We start from the raw sequence: 20,610 nt of genomic DNA, 5'->3' as shown, positions 1-20,610 counted from the left end.
GCCCGTGATGGTGACAGCCGGAGTAGCAGGGACCAGACGGAGGCAGAGGTTGAACAGAAACACTTACAGTTCTTTATTGGAACCGACAGGAACATCAGCAACGTGCCTTTAACAGAATGGTGGAGTGCTGGAGAGGTATTTGGAGGAAGCCACAGGAGGTAGATCGCCAGCCTGGATGCAGAGGGCAGGCTGGGAGGTAGCTGTGTCCTAATAGGAAGCTTCAGCTTGTCCTGGAGTGCTTCAGGTATCACCCTTGAAGGTAGGATGATACCCCTTTCCTCACTAACTCTTATCTATTAGCTCCACTCTTCAGAGGCAGGGGCTAGGCTCTTCCTGCTCTGGTCTGGTGTGCTAGCTGTACAGACTCCGAAGAGTCTGTACTGGAGAGACTCCAGTCTGCTTCTGAGCTACTGCTCAGCTAACTACTCTCTAGAACATTCCTGGCCAGGGGTTTTATTATCTCCCCTTGGTCAGGTGGTGGCTGCTCCTCCAATTACCTCTCAGCTTACATTGGACAGAATGCAATACAAGTGATTGGACGACAGATCTTGCATCATACAAAACACTTAACTCCTGCCTTGCCAGGCAGGATCTACCACTGCAATGTCCCCTGTGTGATGTAGTGACATGCTGTGGGACGTATTCGCAAGCACTCCTTCGCCTTGCATCGGCGAGGGTGTTGCACACACATGGCGCCTTCTCCCCAAGCCTCCACTCGCACTTCCCCGTGAAGCATCGCACCACGGATTCGAGCACCAGAAGCTGAAGATTTAACTCCTTAATGCACATGGTCTGCAGTGCATAAAGGCACCAAGACACTTTGGAATGTCATGACTTCTGACTCTCACTCTGATAAAACACAGGGTGACAGGATCAAAATTCCAGTTGTTTCTGAGAGACAAGGCTCTCAGCAATACATGAATTTAGGAATGGAAGTCCCCCCTCAAGCGATCGCTGTGAGTGGTCAGTTAGTACAGACTGACCAATCATGGCAGAAAATAGGCTTTCCCTGTTTGAACTTCTAATATGTGTCCAATCTCTTCATTCTCCTTCCCAGAGAGAGGAGATCAGATGCCTACAGTGACCCTCCACACCATAAATCAGTTGCACACCTACAGTGCCCAGCTCCATACCTCTTCCCTCCGTGCTCTCCTCTCCATTTTTATTTAACGTTGACAAAAATCTAAAGGGTTATAAAGTTCCTAAAAGCTGTTAATTAATAATAATAAGGGGTGTAGTTTGTTAAATGTGGTAATTTATGTGGGTTTTCTGTTTTCCCTTAAAATCACTTGAGAAGCTCCATGATCAGGAGAATAGGGCCACCACAAAAGCGAGTGAATAATGGGGACCCAGATCCTGTGATGACTTTTATGACATGACTGACAGCCTCCGTGAGACATTATAACTAGTGTGTAAGGTCCAACTTGGATGGCCTGCCTGATCCGGAGGCTCCCTGGGATGCCCTATAGACATTTTCGCTACAAGATCCAATGCTATTTCCGGGGACCCAGGTTAAGCTCCTTCCTGATGTCTCTGCCTGTACCCTAAATATGAGATGAACTCTCTGACCAGCTTGATCCGGCTTTGTTCATTCTACACCACAGCGAGATCTCCCCTCCCCCCTCGGGTGTTGTTCAGGAGATCGCACTGGTTTGTCATGTAGATCAAGCAATGTCATGATTCAGCTATTTGTGTGTGTTTTCTGTTTGCCTAATTGGATTCTCCTTGGCATTTTACTGGAGACAATTGTTATGTGCTTTCGTTTTATCTGTTTTGGTTAGCGAGGAGCATTTGGAACCATTCTGTAACGAGGATAATATAAACATGTCCGGGAAGTGCACAATTCATTAACCGTTTGTCTTAGAGAGTTTCCTGGTAAAATGCATTATGGCCAATAGCATCTCAGTATTCTATATCATGCCCACCAATGCTGATTTTTCTGTCTTTTATATATGCGCTTGTGTGTGAATAAACAGGGGAGATTTCTACATACACTAGAGACTGATGTGTCTAGTTTTGTTCACATTCTGGTACCAGGGAGCCATTTTTGGCCATAAAAGAGTTAATTTGAAAGCCACCTGTACAACTGAAGTAAGGGCGGTTAAGCCCTAGATAAAAATCCCTAACAGGTGTATAAATGCACTCTCTCGTGTAGTGGATCCTGCGGAGTCTGGCCTGAAGGGGTGTTACATCTCTGTTGTGTATTCAATCAGGCAAATATATAGGAATCATCACAATACAACACCAAGCAGAATAACAATAGAATAATAATAGATTTTGAACAATAATATTGCAAAAATCTTGGACTGAATCTATCCTCACAATAAGAGCAGGGATGGCCCCGCTTCGAGCCCCGAGCATGACTCCTCCCACACACTGGTCTGATCACATGACTATGACATCATCACAGGTCCTGTCACATATATCTGGAGCTCTGCAGGCGGAGGTATGTATGTAGTCACCGGTGTCTGTCAGGATTACCGGGGGACATTTATCAGTGACCCCTTCTATCACTGTGAATCTACTTGCAGATGAGGGATGTTGGAAGGGAGATCTGAGCTCTGTATGACCAGTGCGGAGGAGGGGACACCCAGGATCTGCCCGGTAACTGCCACCATAAGCTAGAAACAATGTTATTATGTGTCCAGTGCAATGTTACAGCCTAATAATAGACTGATATCATCATAGAGAAACTCCTATATAATCCATTATTACCCCAACCACACGACATCCACCACCGAGTCACCGGCATCTCCTCATTGTACTTCTACTCATTACAGGAACTGCATTTCTCTACATGATGTTACTTTATCTTATCTTCTTTCTCTTCAGAATCAGACAATGGAGAGAGACACGAGGGTGGAGAGAATATTCCAGCTCACCCTAGAGATTCTCTTCTATATTACTGGAGAGGTGAGAGATTGTGATGAGGTCACATGACATCATTATCTATGGGAATAACAGATGATAGGACTGGAGAGGTGAGAGATTCTGGAAATGTATGGAGGGAGATTTATCAATGTGTCTCTCCATAACCAGGATTACACAGTAGTGAAGAAGACCTCTAGTGGGCGCTGTCAGGCCCCTGTGTATGAAGGACGGGGGAGAACCCTGAGCCCAATCCCGGCTCCTCCACCTCACCCCCTGATACATGATGACATCAATGAGCAGAAGATCCTAGAAGTCACCCACAAGATGATGGAGCTGCTGACTGGAGAGGTGACACTGCTGGGAATGCTGGGACATTATACAGTAACGCTATGAAGGGATCTGGGTGATGACGGGATCATTGTGTGTGTCAGGTTCCTATAAGGTGTCAGGATGTGGCTGTCTATTTCTCCATGGAGGAGCGGGAGTATTTAGAAGGACACAAAGATGTGTACAAGGACATCATGATGGAGGACCACCAGCCCCTCACATCAGCAGGTAATAGACAGGACTAAATCCACACGTCCTTTCATTATCTGTATGGAAAGAAGGAATTCAGTCTCTGGATGTGTTTCCTACAGGTAGATCCAGTAAGAGAACATCACCGGAGAGATGTCCCAGTCCTCTTCTTCTACCACAGGATTGTTCAGAGGAGAAATATGTCCCACAGGATCATCAGGTAGATGGAGATAAGACTTCATGACATCTTCTCTGATCTGTGGAGGTTTATTATAGTCGTAAAAGCTTCTTAAAATTATCTCATTGTATAATCCCATGTCCCATGACTCCAGGGAAACAGCATGATGAACACATACAGTTATGTGTCTCAGATATGTCCTCCTTTCAGTTGTTATCTGTGACTTCTCCATCGTCTTGTGACTTCTTACAATATTTGTTTCTTAGTTTGTGTATCGGGATGAAGATGTGAAGAATATTCCTGCCCCAGAGACATATGTGAGGGGCGATGAGCGATGTAAGGAGGAGATTCCTACAAGTAACTGCCCAGGTGAGTAGTAACCACTAGATAAAGCAGAGACGAGTGATAACACAATATAGAACATGGAGACATACACTCACTGGCCACTTTATTAGGTACACCTGTCCAACTGCTCGTTAACAATTAATTTCTAATCAGCCAATCACATTGCGGCAACTCAGTGCATTTAGGCATGTAGACATGGTCAAGACAATCTCCTGCAGTTCTCCCGAGCATCAGTATGGGGAAGAAAGGTGATTTGAGGCCTTTGAACGTGGCATGGTTGTTGGTGCCAGAAGGGCTGGTCTGAGTATTTCAGAAACTGCTGATCTACTGGGATTTTCACGCACAACCATCTCTAGGGTTTACAGAGAATGGTCCGAAAAAGAAAAAACATCCAGTGAGCGGCAGTTCTGTGGGCGGAAATGCCTTGTTGATGCCAGAGGTCAGAGGAGAATGGGCAGACTGGTTCGAGCTGATAGAAAGGCAACAGTGACTCAAATTGCCACCCGTTACAACCAAGGTAGGCAGAAGAGCATCTCTGAACGCTCAGTACGTCCAACTTTGAGGCAGATGGGCTACAGCAGCAGAAGACCACACCGGGTGCCACTCCTTTCAGCGAAGAACAGGAAACTGAGGCTACAATTTGCACAAGCTCATCGAAATTGGACAGTAGAAGATTGGAAAAACGTTGCCTGGTCTGATGAGTCTCGATTTCTGCTGTGACATTCGGATGGTAGGGTCAGAATTTGGCGTCAACAACATGAAAGCCTGGATCCATCCTGCCTTGTATCAGCGGCTCAGGCTGGTGGTGGTGGTGTCATGGTGTCTTTGGGCCCCTTGGTACAACGCCACAGCCTACCTGAGTATTGTTGCTGACCATGTCCATCCCTTTATGAGCACAATGTACCCTGTAACATCTGATGGCTACTTTCAGCAGGATAATGCGCCATGTCATAAAGCTGGAAGCATCTCAGACTGGTTTCTTGAACATGACAATGAGGTCACTGGACTCAAATGGCCTCTACAGTCACCAGATCTCAATCCAATAGAGCATCTTTGGGATATGGTGGAACGGGATTCGCATCATGGATGTGCAGCCGACAAATCTGCGGCAACTGTGTGATGCCATCATGTCACTATGGAGCAAAATCTCTGAGGAGCTTCCAGCACCTTGTTGAATCTATGCCACGAAGAATTGAGGCAGTTCTGAAGGCAAAAGGGGGTCCAACCCGTTACTAGCATGGTGTACCTAATAAAGTGGCCGGTGAGTGTAGACTAAGAAAAGCTGGAAGGTGGGAGCTATGAGGGTCAGGAATACTGCTCACCAGGACCTCGGAGGAAGAGGCTGAGATGTTACATCAGTAATAATACAGAACCTTATGGTAAGCAGGAAAGTCATAGCCACCATGGGCAGACAAGAAATGCTGCATGTACCCGGATTGCTGATATCACACAAATGTCCTGTGATACATCTTCAGAGTTTTCTTACCACAACCAATGTTATGGTCATATTTTATAATCTGTTTTATCCTTCACAGATGACAACACCAGGAGCTCAGAGGAACATCTGATATCATCACATGTTACAGCAGGTGATGGTTGTATCACACCAGATCCATCTGAAGATAATGACGATATCCCAGATGCTTCCTCAGACCTTCACACACAAGATCCACCATCTTATCCTATTAGATGGGTCCTTTCTACCGAATCATCGGAAACAGTTAAGAACATTAAGTCAAGTTTAGAAAGTGGGAAATATCTAAGCGTTAAAGCAGATCATCAGCAAAAGAAGCAATTTTCATGTTTAGAATGTGGAAAATGTTTTAAAGGGAAAACAGCTTTTGAAATACATCAGAGAAGTCACACAGGGGAGAAGCCATTTTCATGTTCCGAATGTGGGAAATGTTTTAACAGAAAATCAGCTCTTGTAATACACCAGAGAATTCACACAGGGGAACTTTTTTCATGCCCAGAATGTGGTAAATGTTTTACAAAAAAATCAGATCTTGTAAGACACCAGAGAAGTCACACGGGGGAGAAGCCATTTTCGTGTTCAAATTGTGGGAAATGTTTCACAGCCAAATCAAGTCTTGTTATACATCAAAAAACACACACTGGCGAGAAGCCATTTTCATGCACAGAATGTGAGAAGTGTTTTGCCACCCATGACAAACTTGTTAGACATCAGAGAACTCACACAGGGGAGAAGCCATTTTCATGTTCGGACTGTGGGAAATGTTTTTTGGCCAATGACAATCTTGTTAGACATCAAAGAACTCATGCAATGGAGAAGTCATTTTCATGTTCACAATGTAAAGACCGTTTTAACCAAAAATCCGATCTTGTAAGACATCAGAGAAGTCACACAGGGGGAGATCCTTATATATGTTCGGAATGTGGGAAAGGTTTTGCCCAGAAATCTCATCTAGATGCACATCTGAGAAGTCACACAGGGGAGAAGCCATTTTTATGTTCAGATTGTGGGAAATGTTTTTCTCGGAAATCGCATCTTGATCGACATCGGAGAAGTCACACGGGGGAGAAGCCATTTTCTTGTTCAGAATGTGGGAAATGTTTTGCCCGGAAATCGAGGCTCGTTAATCATCAGAAAACCTTACACATTGGTAAAGGGGAGATGGTAAATGTTGAAGCCACATGTCACATTGTTTTACCATGTTACATGAATCAAGTATGATGTCATACAAGGAAAGAGATATGAGATATAGTACCAATCAGATGTTAGATGTTTGATTCTAACGTGAACGTCTCATAAAAATAAATGGAACACTTAAACAACACAATGTAACTCCAAGTCAAACTTCTGTGAAATCAACCTGTCCAGTTATGAATTCCTCCAATTTTTTCTGTTGTTATGCAAATAGAACAGACAACAGGGGTCCTCTAGGTGGTAACCACAAAGCCTTTCGCTCTTCTCATCCATTTTGGCTGTTGTTTTGGACACTTTTGCATTTTGTCATTGTTCTCACCCTTAGCACTGCTCCTGCCCGCCCCACGGACTGCACACCATGCACTGGACAGAAGTCCTTGCTTAATATCAAAATATCATGCAAGGACCTCTGCTACCACTGTATCAACCGTTGGAGTGTCAATCCTGTAGACCAGCCAGCAGACGAGATGATCTTGCATCGTATTTTGATGTATCTATCTAATGCTAAGCCTGATTAACAAGTAATGTACCTAATGCTCAAAGTGGTAATAAAAATTGAACTTTTATATGATATTAAAAATCTAAAATATTAAAGTGGAGTGTTTTCTCTATATCTATTTATATAAATTGCATGGAATTCTGTCCTCTGCAAAGCATCCAGTCGACAACATACAGGCCCCTATCCACAGACTGCACATGATCGTGTAGCTTAGCCAGGATGACACATCAGTACGAGCTGCAGCAAGGAGGTTAGTGTCCCCGGCATGGAGCTGATACCAGGAGACAGGCCAGTACCCCAGGAGATGTGGAGGGGGCCTTCCGAGGGCGAAAACCCAGCAGCAAGACCACTACCTCCTCCTGTGTACTAGAAGCAACAGAATGAGGGTGCAATGAAGGTCACTTATATCCAACCGACTCTCTCCCTAAGTGATGTATGTGCGCCAAATGCCCACAAGTTGGAGATGGGCTTACAGCCTAACACCATGCAATGGGATTGGCATTTGCTCAAGATTGGTAAATTCGACATTGGTGTCCTGTGCTGTTCACACAGAGCATCTGACAGAGTTTGGAGATGCTGTGGAGGACATGTATAGGTCAGCATTCCTTTTGGGGGCTGCACACCGCTTCATGTGCGAGGCAGAGGTAGCCTGACTGCCTTTAGGTCCTGAGGGGAGTTTCTTAGACCATTGTGAGACCATATGCAGATGCAATTGGGTCCTGGGTTTCTTCTGATGCAGGACAACACTAGGCCTTGTGGTTGTAGTGAAAAAGAAAATTTTTGTTAAAAAATACTCACAGATGTACCCCGAGGGAGCTACGGCTTTCGGCAAGTCGAATCCAAAAAAGAGCAAATACAAAACAAACAGAGCGCCAAGCTGCTACCTCAAATCAAAGATGTGGAATTTCTTTTGAAGATATCAATAAAAGCAGTTTTTGAGTGCTCCGAATAAACAACTTTTCTTTCATCCACCAAGACTGTTGGTGTCGGTACACACTGGGACTTATTTACTAAGGGTCTGTGGTTTGCGCCGCTGGGACAAGTATTTAGAAGGGGATTGTGTCGCACGCGATCGGATTTTGGAGCAGATCGGCTTTCATGCGATCCAACTGATTCGGAATGAGCGCGGGATTTAAGATTAAAATTGTGTTGCAACCAATGCACTTACATAGAAGAAGATGGTGAGCTCCGGCAGACCTGAGCGGGGAAGCAACAGATGCAGGATATCGGGCGCATGATGTTAGTGAATCGCGGCAGAGTGCATTATCATCAGACTAAGCACTCTCGGGAACTTTTCCAGACGGGTAGGTAAATGTGCTCCAATTTGTTCAGGAAACAGCACTGCGGTTTTCGGGTGGACCTTGTGTGGCCTTAACGGCTTTCATATGTGGACTAGATAGAGAACACATCCATCTATTCTATTGGCGACTTGTGGTTGTAGCGTCAGCAACTCCTGCATGATGAAGGAATTGATGTTAAGGACTGACCTGCCTGTTCCCCAGACCTGAATCCAAATTATTGCATGTGGGACATCATACCTGATGAGGTGTTATGTCTTTTTTGTGTAAAGAAAGGCAAATATATCATAATTTCACCACAAAACACCACCAAGCAGAATAATATAAAATTTCGAACAATCTTATTGCCAAATTCTCGCATTGAACTTCTCACAGCAGGGATAGCCCCGCCTCTAGCAACATGTCCTGGCGCCTGACTCCTCCCACACATGTGACTAATCACCAGGCGCCACAAGACATATAGACATCTAATAAGTGACAACGGGGAAGAAGCCATTTTCTTGTTCAGGTTTTGGAAAATGTTTTGCTCGTAAATCAAGGCTTGTAAGCCATCAAAAAACCCTACACACTGATAAGGCTGAAATGGTAAATGAAGCCACAGGTCACATCCTTTTGCCAAGTTAAACAAACCAAGGACACAAATGATGCCATACAAATTTGTAGTACCAAGTTGTGCATCTTTGATAACTGTGAGATCATCAGAGGTTTCATACTAAGCTCATAAAATAAAGGGAACACTTGTACAACACAATGCAACCCAAAGTCAATGAAATGTGAAATCAACCTGTCCAGGTAATGAATCCAAACTGATTGTGGGTCAATTTCTCTTGTTTCAATGCAAATGAAACACACAATAGGTAAAGTGATTAGCAATTAGCAAGACAACCCCTAAAGGTAACAAGGTAGCATGACTTGGTGTTTACAACCCACAGAAGTTTCTCATGTAGTGAAGCTCATCCATGATGACACATCAATTCGAGCTGCGGCAAGAGGGTTAGCTGTGTCCACAGCATGGTGCAAATACCAGGAGGTATTTGGAGGGCGACTAACCACCTTGAGACTGCTACCTCCTTCTGTGTGCAAAGAGAAAGGCTAGAGGTAGGGGCATCAAAGCCCCCCCATTGTGGGTAGACAGATGGCCTTGTGACTTGAGAGGCAGTGGAACCGGCTGGGCCAACTGAATGAGCAGGGGGAGCCGCCTTATGTGTTCCCAGTAGAAGGTGACAACATGACTATGTGCTGACTGCTGTTCCTTGGCCCCCTATTGCTTGTTCTTGCCATTGCTCGGGTCTTCCTGACCACCACCTCTTCATCCGAAGTATCCTCGTCCAGGTATTCCTACAGAGGACATGTCTTTTGTTGGTAAGGGGTTGCAATCTACTTGATTGCCTGCTCAGCAGTCAATCAAGCAACTCAGGGCTTTTTCCCAATTACGGACCTTATGGACTATTTACTGAAAGGAACAGCTTTACATTTTTGGTATTAATGTTCACTAACAGTAACTAATTTTATTGACGATGAATTCTAAACAGAGACAGGACCTTCAAGATCTTGCTGGATAATGCAGTAAATGCTATTGTTCCTGTCTGGTCTTTCCAAGCATTGCTGTATAATTCTCCATAAGAAGTAAGAATATTCCTGCACTACAATAGCCTATAAGTAGCCTAATGCAGTTCTTCAGTGTTACAGCACAAGTCACAGCTTCGTCAAAGCACCTGAAATGTAAGTGATCACAACCATAGCTGTACCGCAAGTCAGGAGGAACCGGCACCAAGGATCCAGTGGTAGCTAGAAACAGGGAGCCTAAGTGCCAGTACTTGGCAAAAGTAGAGCTACAGAAAATGTCTCTTCTGCCAAACCAACAGCAGCAGCACAACAGTGTATGACCACAATACTGCTAGCCCCGCAAAGTAACCCCCCCCCCAGTAGTATCCCCTTTACATGTCTGACTAGTCCATGTCTATGTGTTATTGTGACTGGTATATTCTCGTACTCTAATTGCTTCCCCATATGTAATGTATGTTATGTATCGTGCTGTATCACAATGTCCTGTAACTGTGTTTGTATGCAACCACCTAACTAGCAACATGTAAGAACGTGCCTCTCAAGGTATGTATCTGTAAAGTTAGACCTGTCTCTAACTGCGTAACAATCGCCGAAACATTGGGGCACATTTACTTACCCGGTCCATTCGCGTTCCAGCGGCGGCTTCTCGGACAAGCGTTCCGGTCCACCAGGTGTCGCTGCTGCGCCGAGGTTCGCCTAGTTGTGTCGGAGTTCACTGATCTCTTCCTGGTGCATGTGAGTATGGCCCGTGCGACCAATTTTTTGTTTTAAATGCGGCAGTTTTTCTGAATCCGTTGGGTTTTCATTCGGCCACGCCCCCCCGATTTCTGTCGCGTGCATGCCACCGCCGATGCGCCACAATCCGATCGCGTGCGCCAAAAACCCGGGGCAATTCATGGAAAATCGACGCAAATCAGAAATATTCGGGTAACACGTCGGGAAAACGCGAATCGGGCCCTTAGTAAATGACCCCCATTTTGTACAAAATAACCCCCCCCCCAGGGAATCAATAAAGTTGTATTATATCATATTTTAGATTTCCACCTGTCTCTAATTACAATAGCCCCCTCTCTTTAGCAAAAAAGGGCAATAGAAAAGGGGCATTGCTGGCTTTTGAGAAGTCTCAGTCTATCTGACTGACCCTATGAGGAGCAGAGACCTGTCTCTAGCTATGTCTCCTGTGTGTAATGGTGTCTGAACATGTGACCCTGTTCTTATACTGCAGAGTCACATGTCCATCCCGGTCCAATCACAGGTATTCCTACAGAGGACATGTCATTGGTTTGTAAGGGGCTGCAATCTACTTGATTGGCTGCTCAGTAGTCAATCAAGCAACTCAGTGCTTTTTCCCTATTACGAACCTAGATACCGAACAGCAGCATTCGTTCCATCTCCGAATCCATGTGTGCTGAATCCACAAAAATATTAGTACCCTTCCAAGAGGGTAAGTACAAATAACTCTCCTGCTGGTAGTGTGTGCCAACATGATTACACACTATTTGCTCCTTCATATTTTTCGGTCTTGTACAGTATTGCCTCCATCCTGGATTGATGTTTGCCCTCTGATCTGGCAGATAGTAGACTTTTCTCCGACACTCGATCCGGCTATGCGACTTTTTCAGCATTCTTAGATTTTCACTCCAGAGTATAAAAGCTCTCTCCTATGTCGTTTATCTTTTGAATCGATCGATTTTGCCAGATATCAACTCCTGAAGTTCTACCTCCGATCTTCGGAGGTTAATAAAATGACTGCCTCAGATTTCTAAGGAGTTTTCCTCTACCTGACCTCATTCAGACAATGCAATGCCTACAGAGGTCTCCTGACTCCCGGAGGCTGAATGGGGCACTGACGTTCAGTATCTCACTATAGCTGTAACTCTTTGACGGGAAGGATTTTCCTGAGTTGTAGCCTCTGCGTCATAGTGAATCTATAGTTGCCATAGACCCTTCCTGCAGGGGGCGCCTGAGGAGGTGTCACATCTCTGCTGTATCATCAAATCAGGCCACTATATAATGATATCATCACGATACACAACGAGCAGAGTAATAAGAGATTACAATGCGTCTTCTGGGTTCTGTCGGTGTCCATTATATCACTAGAGGCTTCATACAGAGGAAGAGACCAACACAAGTCTCAGCGCTGGTCACAACTTCTTCTCACATGGCCCCGCCCCTAGGAACACTTCCTGGAGCCTGACTCCTCCCACACATGTGACTAATCACATGGTCATTAAATCATCACAGGTCCTATAGCTTCTCCAGCAGCCCAATGCCTGACTCCTCCCACACATGGGGCTGGTCACATGACTATGACATCATCACAGGTCCTGTCACGTATATCTGGAGCACAGCTCTGCAGGTGGAGGTAGGTGTGTAGTCACCGGTGTCTATCTAGGAGGTTTGTGCCACTCAGATCTTGACATGTTTATATAATGTTTAAATCTCTTACATCTTCTCGACTCTTCATGCGTAGTGTAAAGCCATTTGGTATTTTCTGGATGGAGGTCTCCTCATATTTTTAACCAACCAAATTGATAGCAAATTCCAAGAAAAGAAAAGATATCTGATCATGTCCATTGTGTTCTTCAGGGAGTTTTAAGGTGGGAAAAATCTGCCGAATTTACAAAGTTTTAACTTCACAGTCATTCAGCAAGCGACAGAATCCAGACGTAATCAACCGGCTTCCGATGAAGTATTATGCCGGTACTTATATTCACTGTCCATGATAGTAATGGAGGTAGCCCATCCCCATAGTATTCATAGTATAGAGAAGGTCGGAAAAAGACTAAGGCCTGTCAAATCCAACCTATAACATTAACATGTACTTTTCAATGGCGTCATTTAGTATTCCATGCAATGTAATGGAAAGCTGGAAAAAAATTTCATGAAATTGACAAAAATACACATTTGGAGCGTTTTCTTGTGGGCTCTTTTTTTACAGGCTTTATTCTGCGCTCCAAATTTTCTTTTTCTTTATTCTTTGGGTCGCTAGAATCACAGGGATATCAGATTTATAGAGGTTTTATTACGTTTTTATATTCAAATCTTTTGTACATAAAAAAATATTTTCCATTTTGCCAAATTCTGAGGCCAATAACTTTTTCACACTTTGGGGCACAGACCTGTGTAAGGTATAATTTTTTGCGGTATGTGCTGGCGTATTAATTTATATCCACTTGGAAACTATATGACTGTTTGATTATTTTTAGATTCAAATATTCATGGATGGAAAAATGAGGGGGAAAAGCGGCGATTCAGACATTTAGATGCTATTTTCCGTTACGGTGTTCACAGGCAACAAATAATCGTTTTTATATTTTGATGGAAAGGGCATTTTTGGGATCATGTTTATGATTTTTACTGTTTATTTACTTTTATATGTGATATAGGGAAAGGGGGGTGATTTAAACTTTTACTCTTTTTTACATTTTATATATATATATTTATCTTTTTTTTACCATTATTTCAGACCCTCCAAGGTACTTTAACCCTGCAGGGTCTGATTGCTAATACTATATATTGCAATAATACTGTCAACTTGAATTCCTACTTACATGACTCCACCAGTGTTCTCCTAACGCTACAAGAGATACACTGGGAGACAACCTGTATTTGGCTCACTCTCGCTGTTACTGCACTGTTACCCCATAGAAAAGGGTTAGAAGCAATAAAACACTTCCTTAGTAATGATCCAACTCTGCCTCCACAACAAAGGGAATTTGTGCTAGAGGCGACACTCTTCATCCTAACGCATAACTACTTTATATTTGAACACTCAATCTATAGACAGAAAAAAGGCACAGCCATGGGGAATTTTGAAGAAGACTTCATCTACAATAATGATCTCTGGAGGCCCAAACTGATTCTGTTCAAACGCTACATAGACAATCTCATTATTATATGGGACGGACCTAAATCTGAGATTCCAGACTTCATTAACCATCTTAACACGAATAACTGGGGCTTGTCCTTCACAGCAGCAGCATCCCCAAGCGAACTTCAATTTTTAGATCTCCAGTTGTCCGTTCTGGATAACAAAATTTCCACAATGACCTATTTCAAACCGGTCGATACAAACAGCTATTTACTTTTTAAAAGTGCAAAATGGAAGTCTAACATTCCAATTAGCCAGTTGCCGAGGATCCGGAAGAACTGCTCAGATACTAACACCTTTAAAAAGCAGAGCTACATCCTAAAGCAACGTTTCAAGGAAAAGGGTTTCCCTGAACATTTAGTGCTTACCTGAGAGCTGCCGACCTAACCCAGGCGGATTGCCTAAAACCTTCCCTTAAGATGAAACACCAGACCTACAACACATTCCCCAGCTTCATAACCAAATACAATTGTAACCACCACACACTCAACGACATTCTAAACAAACACTGGCCAATCCTCTTAAACGACCGAAAACTACTGAAAATTATTTACAGACGCTCACAAACACTCAAAGGGATGCCGGCCCCCAGCCAACTGCGCAAAATTAGAGAACCGAATATTAACACTTCTCACTTCCCCAAGATTGTGGGCAGTTTTAGATGTGGCCGCAAAAGCTTCTCCACTATCCGGCATCACACTAAATCATTCACCGGTACCCAAACGGGAGAAGAGTTCAAAATTAACCACTTTATGAATTGCTCTTCAAGCTTTCTGATATATCTATTGGAAGGTAACTTTGGCCTTCAATACGTGGGTCGGACTTGCCTCAATCTACGGATGAATGGCCACCGGAGCAAAGTAATTAACGTCTACCTGAAACATAGCGTCTCGCGTCACGCAGCTACTCTTCATGAGAAGGATTTTTCAGCATTTTTGGTGTTGCCTATAGAGATGATACCAACGACCTGCCAAGACCGGTTTCACTTGCTTCAAAAAAGAGAAATGCACCGGATATGTAAATTAAACACCCCAATGGGTTGAATGAGATGTTTGAGAAGAACTTCTAATCCCTAGCACACAATCTCACCCAGCACAATGCTAGTTATCATCCCACATCGGTCCAGTTCACATTTAATGACCCTTTATTCATTAATATCATCATTCATAATAACTATCTTTATTCACAATATCATTAGAATGCCCGAATATCATCTACACTAATTGGCAATTAATCATATTTTCAGTAATCCCTTTCTAAATTCCACCTCCATCTTCTATTCAATATTTATACATTTTTATCCCCATTGTGCTTTTATCCCATGATCCGGTGGCTCATCCCTCCATTTTCCCTAAAGAAATCGAGCCTTTTATTACATGTCTAAATAAATGCAACCCTAGTGATAATTTCATGTTCATTTACATACATGGCAGTGGCTCTTCGCGATACTTAGCCCTGAACGACGACGCCTCTACGGAGGACGACGACATCTTTCTGGATCCTTCATCTCATTTCGCACCTCTAACCACACTGCGCATGCGCGGACAATTAGTTTGTGCGCCCCCAACAACATAAGACCGCGCTGTACACGGCACCCGATTCAATCTTCTGGATACATGCAGGACAAAAACCAGGAGCCCGATACGTCCCTCTTACCTATCAACTCCCCTGTAACAGCCTTTATTACACAATATTGCATAGCCTCCCCTATTTTCTGGTTCCGTTGCAAGAAACTACCTATATATATATATCAATTTATGTCTCCATATCATTTTTAGAGTTTTATTACCGTTAGCCCTGTACCTAGGAGCATTTATGAATTACTACTGAAGCATGAAAATGTAAATTGTGTATATTTATATTTATACATATATTTATTGACTTGAAGACCAATATGCCTATGAACTTATACTATTATGTAGATATATTATTTTTTAGTATTTCCAATTGTTTTTACTGATAAAGTTTTGTACATCCATATATTTATTTATTTTTATTTTTTTGTTACCTCTCATTCATTTTATATAGGCCTCATATTATTGACCACTCACCTCATGTGTTATCTATTATTATTCTTTATTATTCTTTATATCATCCTGCTGTTGTTTTTTTTAATTTGTATTTTTTACTGTATTAGAGAAATTCCACTTGAGAAAGGTGTATCTTTCAAACCCTGAAATGCGTCGTGGTCCCTTCATCTATGTTCAATAAACTGCCTTTGGCTAATAACCTAAACTTACCCTACAGAATCCTATTCATTGGTGTGCGCCCGTCCAGCCCTCTAATTACTTCATCTCAGAGGAGCCGCAGTAGTGCCGGGAAATGTCACGTATGGGTCATGGTTTCCAGTCGTCTGAATTGGACCCTAATGAACACTAATTCATGAAGTTCTCTACTAGATGTCAAGATGTTACACTGATTTCATCTCCGTCATAGAGAAACTCACATTCTAATTCGTACAAGATCCAAAATCCATCACTGATCATCAGTATCTCCTCAGTGTTTTCTTATTGATTTAAATTTACATTATATTTTATATGTTTCTTTATCTTATCTTCTTTCTCTTCAGGATCAGACAATGGAGAGAGACACGAGGGTGGAGAGAATCTTCCAGCTCACCCTAGAGATTCTCTTCTATATTACTGGAGAGGTGAGAGATTGTGATGAGGTCACATTACATCATTATCTATGGGAATAACAGATGATAGGACTGGAGAGGTGAGAGATTCTGGAAATGTATGGAGGGAGATTTATCAATGTGTCTCTCCATAACCAGGATTACACAGTAGTGAGGAAGACCTCTAGTGGGCGCTGTCAGGCCCCTGTGTATGAAGGACGGGGGAGAACCCTGAGCCCAATCCCGGCTCCTCCACCTCACCCCCTGATACATGATGACATCAATGAGCAGAAGATCCTAGAAGTCACCCACAAGATGATGGAGCTGCTGACTGGAGAGGTGACACTGCTGGGAATGCTGGGACATTATACAGTAACGCTATGAAGGGATCTGGGTGATGACGGGATCATTGTGTGTGTCAGGTTCCTATAAGGTGTCAGGATGTGGCTGTCTATTTCTCCATGGAGGAGTGGGAGTATTTAGAAGGACACAAAGATGTGTACAAGGACGTCATGATGGAGGACCACCAGCCCCTCACATCAGCAGGTAATAGACAGGACTAAATCCACACGTCCTTTCATTATCTGTATGGAAAGAAGGAATTCAGTCTCTGGATGTGTTTCCTACAGGTAGATCCAGTAAGAGAACATCACCGGAGAGATGTCCCAGTCCTCTTCTTCTACCACAGGATTGTTCAGAGGAGAAATATGTCCCACAGGATCATCAGGTAGATGGAGATGAGACTTCATGACATCTTCTCTGATCTGTGGAGGTTTATTATAGTCATATTACCTTCTTAAAATTGTCTTATTGTAAAATCCATATAGTCTCTATGTGCTGGACTCCAGTTTACTTTTTCTGGAACAGTTAAAAAGTTTAATTCTTTGTTAATTAGAAAGCTGGAGATTGTTCTTTGCAGTAAGGAAACAACATGGTGGAGACCTGCAGCTATGTGTCTCAGATATTTCCTCCTGTCAGGTCATATTTGGTGTTCATGATACTAACTGATTATTTGTTTGATCTAAATCCTCCTCTGTGACTTCTCCATCGTCTGGTGACTTCTTACGATATTTGTCTCTCAGTTTGTGTATCAGGGTGAAGATGTGAAGAATATTCCTGCCCCAGAGACATATGTGAGGGGCGATGAGCGATGTAAGGAGGAGATTCCTACAGGTAACTGCCCAGGTGAGTAGTAACCACTAGATAAAGCAGAGACGAGTGATAACACAATACAGAACATGGAGACATAGACTAAGAAAAGCTGGAAGGTGGGAGCTATGAGGGTCAGGAATACTGCTCACCAGGACCTCGGAGGAGGAGACTGAGATGTTACATCAGTAATAATACAGAACCTTATGGTAAGCAGGAAAGTCATAGCCACCATGGGCAGACAAGAAATGCTGCATGTACCCGGATTGCTGATATCACACAAATGTCCTGTGATACATCTTCAGAGTTTTCTTACCACAACCAATGTGAAGGGGTGTTCATCGAATAGGAATGTCTGATACAAAAACACATAATGCTATAAATAAATGTATATAACAAAACTCAATGTCATTAATCACATAAAGGAGCTTCCACAGTTTACTTTTATGATTCACAAAATGTTATGGTCTTTCTAAAGTAGGCGAAGTTATCACCAAGATTGGTGCCACTAGAAACTACAAGTCCCATTATCCTTTAGTTATCAGTAACTCCTCCTCCCTCTTATGTTCTGCTCCCACTGATGATGTAACAGACTGTTCTGCTCTGTTACCATAGTAATCATGTATAACTGCCATCATTGCACATAATCTCACTGGGATGACGTCTCACCAGAACATGGGCCATACTGAATGCACTGCAACCAAGCAACTAAAGCCAAACATAGTGATGATCACATGACCTGCCCAGGTGGTCATGTGACCAGTGGCCATCTTCTGTCCCGTGTCTGCTCCAAGCGGAAAAATGAATTCATTACAGTGTATTTCACAACATTTTTCTGCTAAGGAGAGAAAAATTCTAAATAACTAATTACATATTAACTTATAACTTTATATTTTAATGACCCATTTGTATGTGAATTATGCCTGGAATACCCATTTAAGGTTATATTTTAAGATCTCCTTTATTCCCAGCAGATGACAACACCAGGAGCTCAGAGGAACATCTGATATCATCACATGTTACAGCAGGTGATGGTTGTATCACACCAGATACATCTGAAGATCATGACAATATCCCAGATGCTTCCTCAGACCTTCACACACAAGATCCGTCACCTGATGCTATTACAAGGAATCTTCAAGAAAATCTCACGGGGGAGAAGCCATTTTCTTGCGTAGAATGTGGAAAATGTTTTAGTCAAAGTTCTCAACTTCTTAGACATCTGAAAACTCACACAGGGAAAAAGAAGATCATAAATCTCGTTGTACATCTACAAAATCACACAGGGGAAAAGCCATTTATATGCTCAGAATGTGGAATATGTTATCGCAATATATCAGAGCTTGTGTCACACCAGAGAACTCACACAGGGGAGAAACTATTTCCATGCTTAGAATGTGGGAAATGTTTTAACAAGAAACCATCTCTTGTAATACACCAGAGAACTCACACAGGGGAGAAGCCTTTTTCATGTTCAGAATGTGGAAAACATTTTATAGACAAAGCAGCTGTTGTAAAACACCAGAGAATTCACACAGGGGAGAAGCCATTTCTATGTTCGGAGTGTGGAAAATGTTTTAATCAGAAATCAATTCTTGTAATTCATCAGAGAAGTCACACTGGGGAGAAGCCATTTTCATGTTCCGAATGTGGGAAATGTTTTGCTCGGGCATCGTACCTTGATCAACATCTAAAATTTCACACTGGGGAGAAGCCATTTTCATGTTCAGAATGTGGGAAATGTTTTTACGGCAAGACGGCTCTTGTTGTACATCTGCGAAGTCACACGGGGGAGAAGCCATTTTTGTGTTCAGAATGTGGGAAATGTTATAGTTCTAAATCAAGACTTACAAGACATCAAACAAGTCACACGGGGGAGAAGCCATTTCCGTGTTTAGAATGTGGGAAATTTTTCAATCAGAAATCATCTCTTGTTTATCATCAGAGACTTCACACTGGAGAGAAACCGTTTTCATGTTCAGAATGTGGGAAATATTTTAACCAGAAATCACGTCTTGTTATACACCAGAGAAGTCACACAGACGCGGAGCCATTTTCATGTACAGAATGTGGTAAAGATTTTTATGAGAAAGGTGGTCTTGTAAGACACCAGAGAATTCACACAGGGGAGAAGCCATTTTCATGTACAGAATGTGGGAAATGCTTCAACACTAAAACCCATCTTAAACAACATCAGAGAAGTCACACGGGGGAGAAGCCATTTTCCTGTTCGGAATGTGGGAAATGTTTCACTAGGAAATCGATTCTTGTGAACCATCAGAAGTCCTCACACAGCGGTAAAGCTGAATTCATGTTATGAATCTGGGAAATATTTTGTAAGTTTTTCTTTTGAGACCATCCTTAAAGGAAACCTACCACTTCGGATAAGGCTTCTAAGCAGCACAGGCCTTGCACCAGCTCGCGCGCGACCACTTCCTGTTCAGGCGCACGCACGGACCACGGTGCGGGGAAGCTAGTTCGGATATAAAGATTAATAAAGTGTTAAAACGCTTTAAAAACGTTTAAAAACATAACGAAGATAAGCGCCGGCACAAGCTCATCCCAACCTGGTGCACGGCATGTGCTGCTTAGAAGCCCTATCCGAAGTGGTAGGTTTCCTTTAAAGGAATCCTCCACCTTTATGTTATATTATTCTGTGTATTTTTTTATATCCACTATGTCTCTCACCTGCTGTTTACCTTGATGTTTCTCTCTATAAATAGCGCCTTGTGATGGCGGCTCGGCAGCCGTGCGAGTCTTCCTCAGTGTCACACTTTCTCTGTGTCTCAGGCATTAGATCTTTCTTTATAATGGGCAGTAACCACACAGACTGTTCACAGAGGGACAGAAACACCTCACACGTACTCCTATTGATCAGACAGGTTCCTGTGGCGGATATACTGGTATGAGGGATCTGTGGCGGTCGTACTGGTATGAGGGATCGTTGGCGGACACACACTGGTATGAGAGATTTGTGGTGGACGTATTGGTATGAGGGATCTGTGTCAGACACACACTGGTATGAAAGA

General features: G+C 43.0%; 1 protein-coding gene across 4 annotated transcripts; it reads left to right on the top strand.

Annotated features, from left to right (window-relative positions):
- The first annotated feature begins 2,387 nt into the window (after nt 1-2,387).
- LOC140112565 (uncharacterized) lies at nt 2,388-19,954 on the top strand. 4 transcript variants are annotated; one of them, XM_072132544.1, is made up of 11 exons: nt 2,392-2,446; nt 2,833-2,913; nt 3,040-3,219; nt 3,303-3,426; nt 3,510-3,607; nt 16,385-16,465; nt 16,592-16,771; nt 16,855-16,978; nt 17,062-17,159; nt 17,515-17,617; nt 18,556-19,950. In XM_072132544.1, the coding sequence occupies exons 1-11, from the start codon at nt 2,396-2,398 to the stop codon at nt 19,899-19,901; spliced, it is 2,466 nt and encodes an 821-aa protein (XP_071988645.1). In that variant the 5' UTR covers nt 2,392-2,395; the 3' UTR covers nt 19,902-19,950. The 4 variants fall into 4 exon arrangements, with proteins under 4 accessions (XP_071988646.1, XP_071988645.1, XP_071988644.1 ...); XM_072132543.1 differs by lacking the exon at nt 2,392-2,446 and adding an exon at nt 2,532-2,604 and having other exon boundaries at nt 17,527-17,617; nt 18,556-19,953; XM_072132542.1 differs by lacking the exon at nt 2,392-2,446 and adding an exon at nt 2,532-2,604 and having other exon boundaries at nt 18,556-19,951.
- Nucleotides 19,955-20,610: the final 656 nt, after the last annotated feature.

The sequence above is a fragment of the Engystomops pustulosus genome, unplaced genomic scaffold (genome assembly GCF_040894005.1).
Source record: "Engystomops pustulosus unplaced genomic scaffold, aEngPut4.maternal MAT_SCAFFOLD_874, whole genome shotgun sequence".
Classification (NCBI taxonomy): Eukaryota; Metazoa; Chordata; class Amphibia; order Anura; family Leptodactylidae; genus Engystomops; species Engystomops pustulosus.
This window is presented reverse-complemented; position numbering and strand designations above follow the sequence as displayed.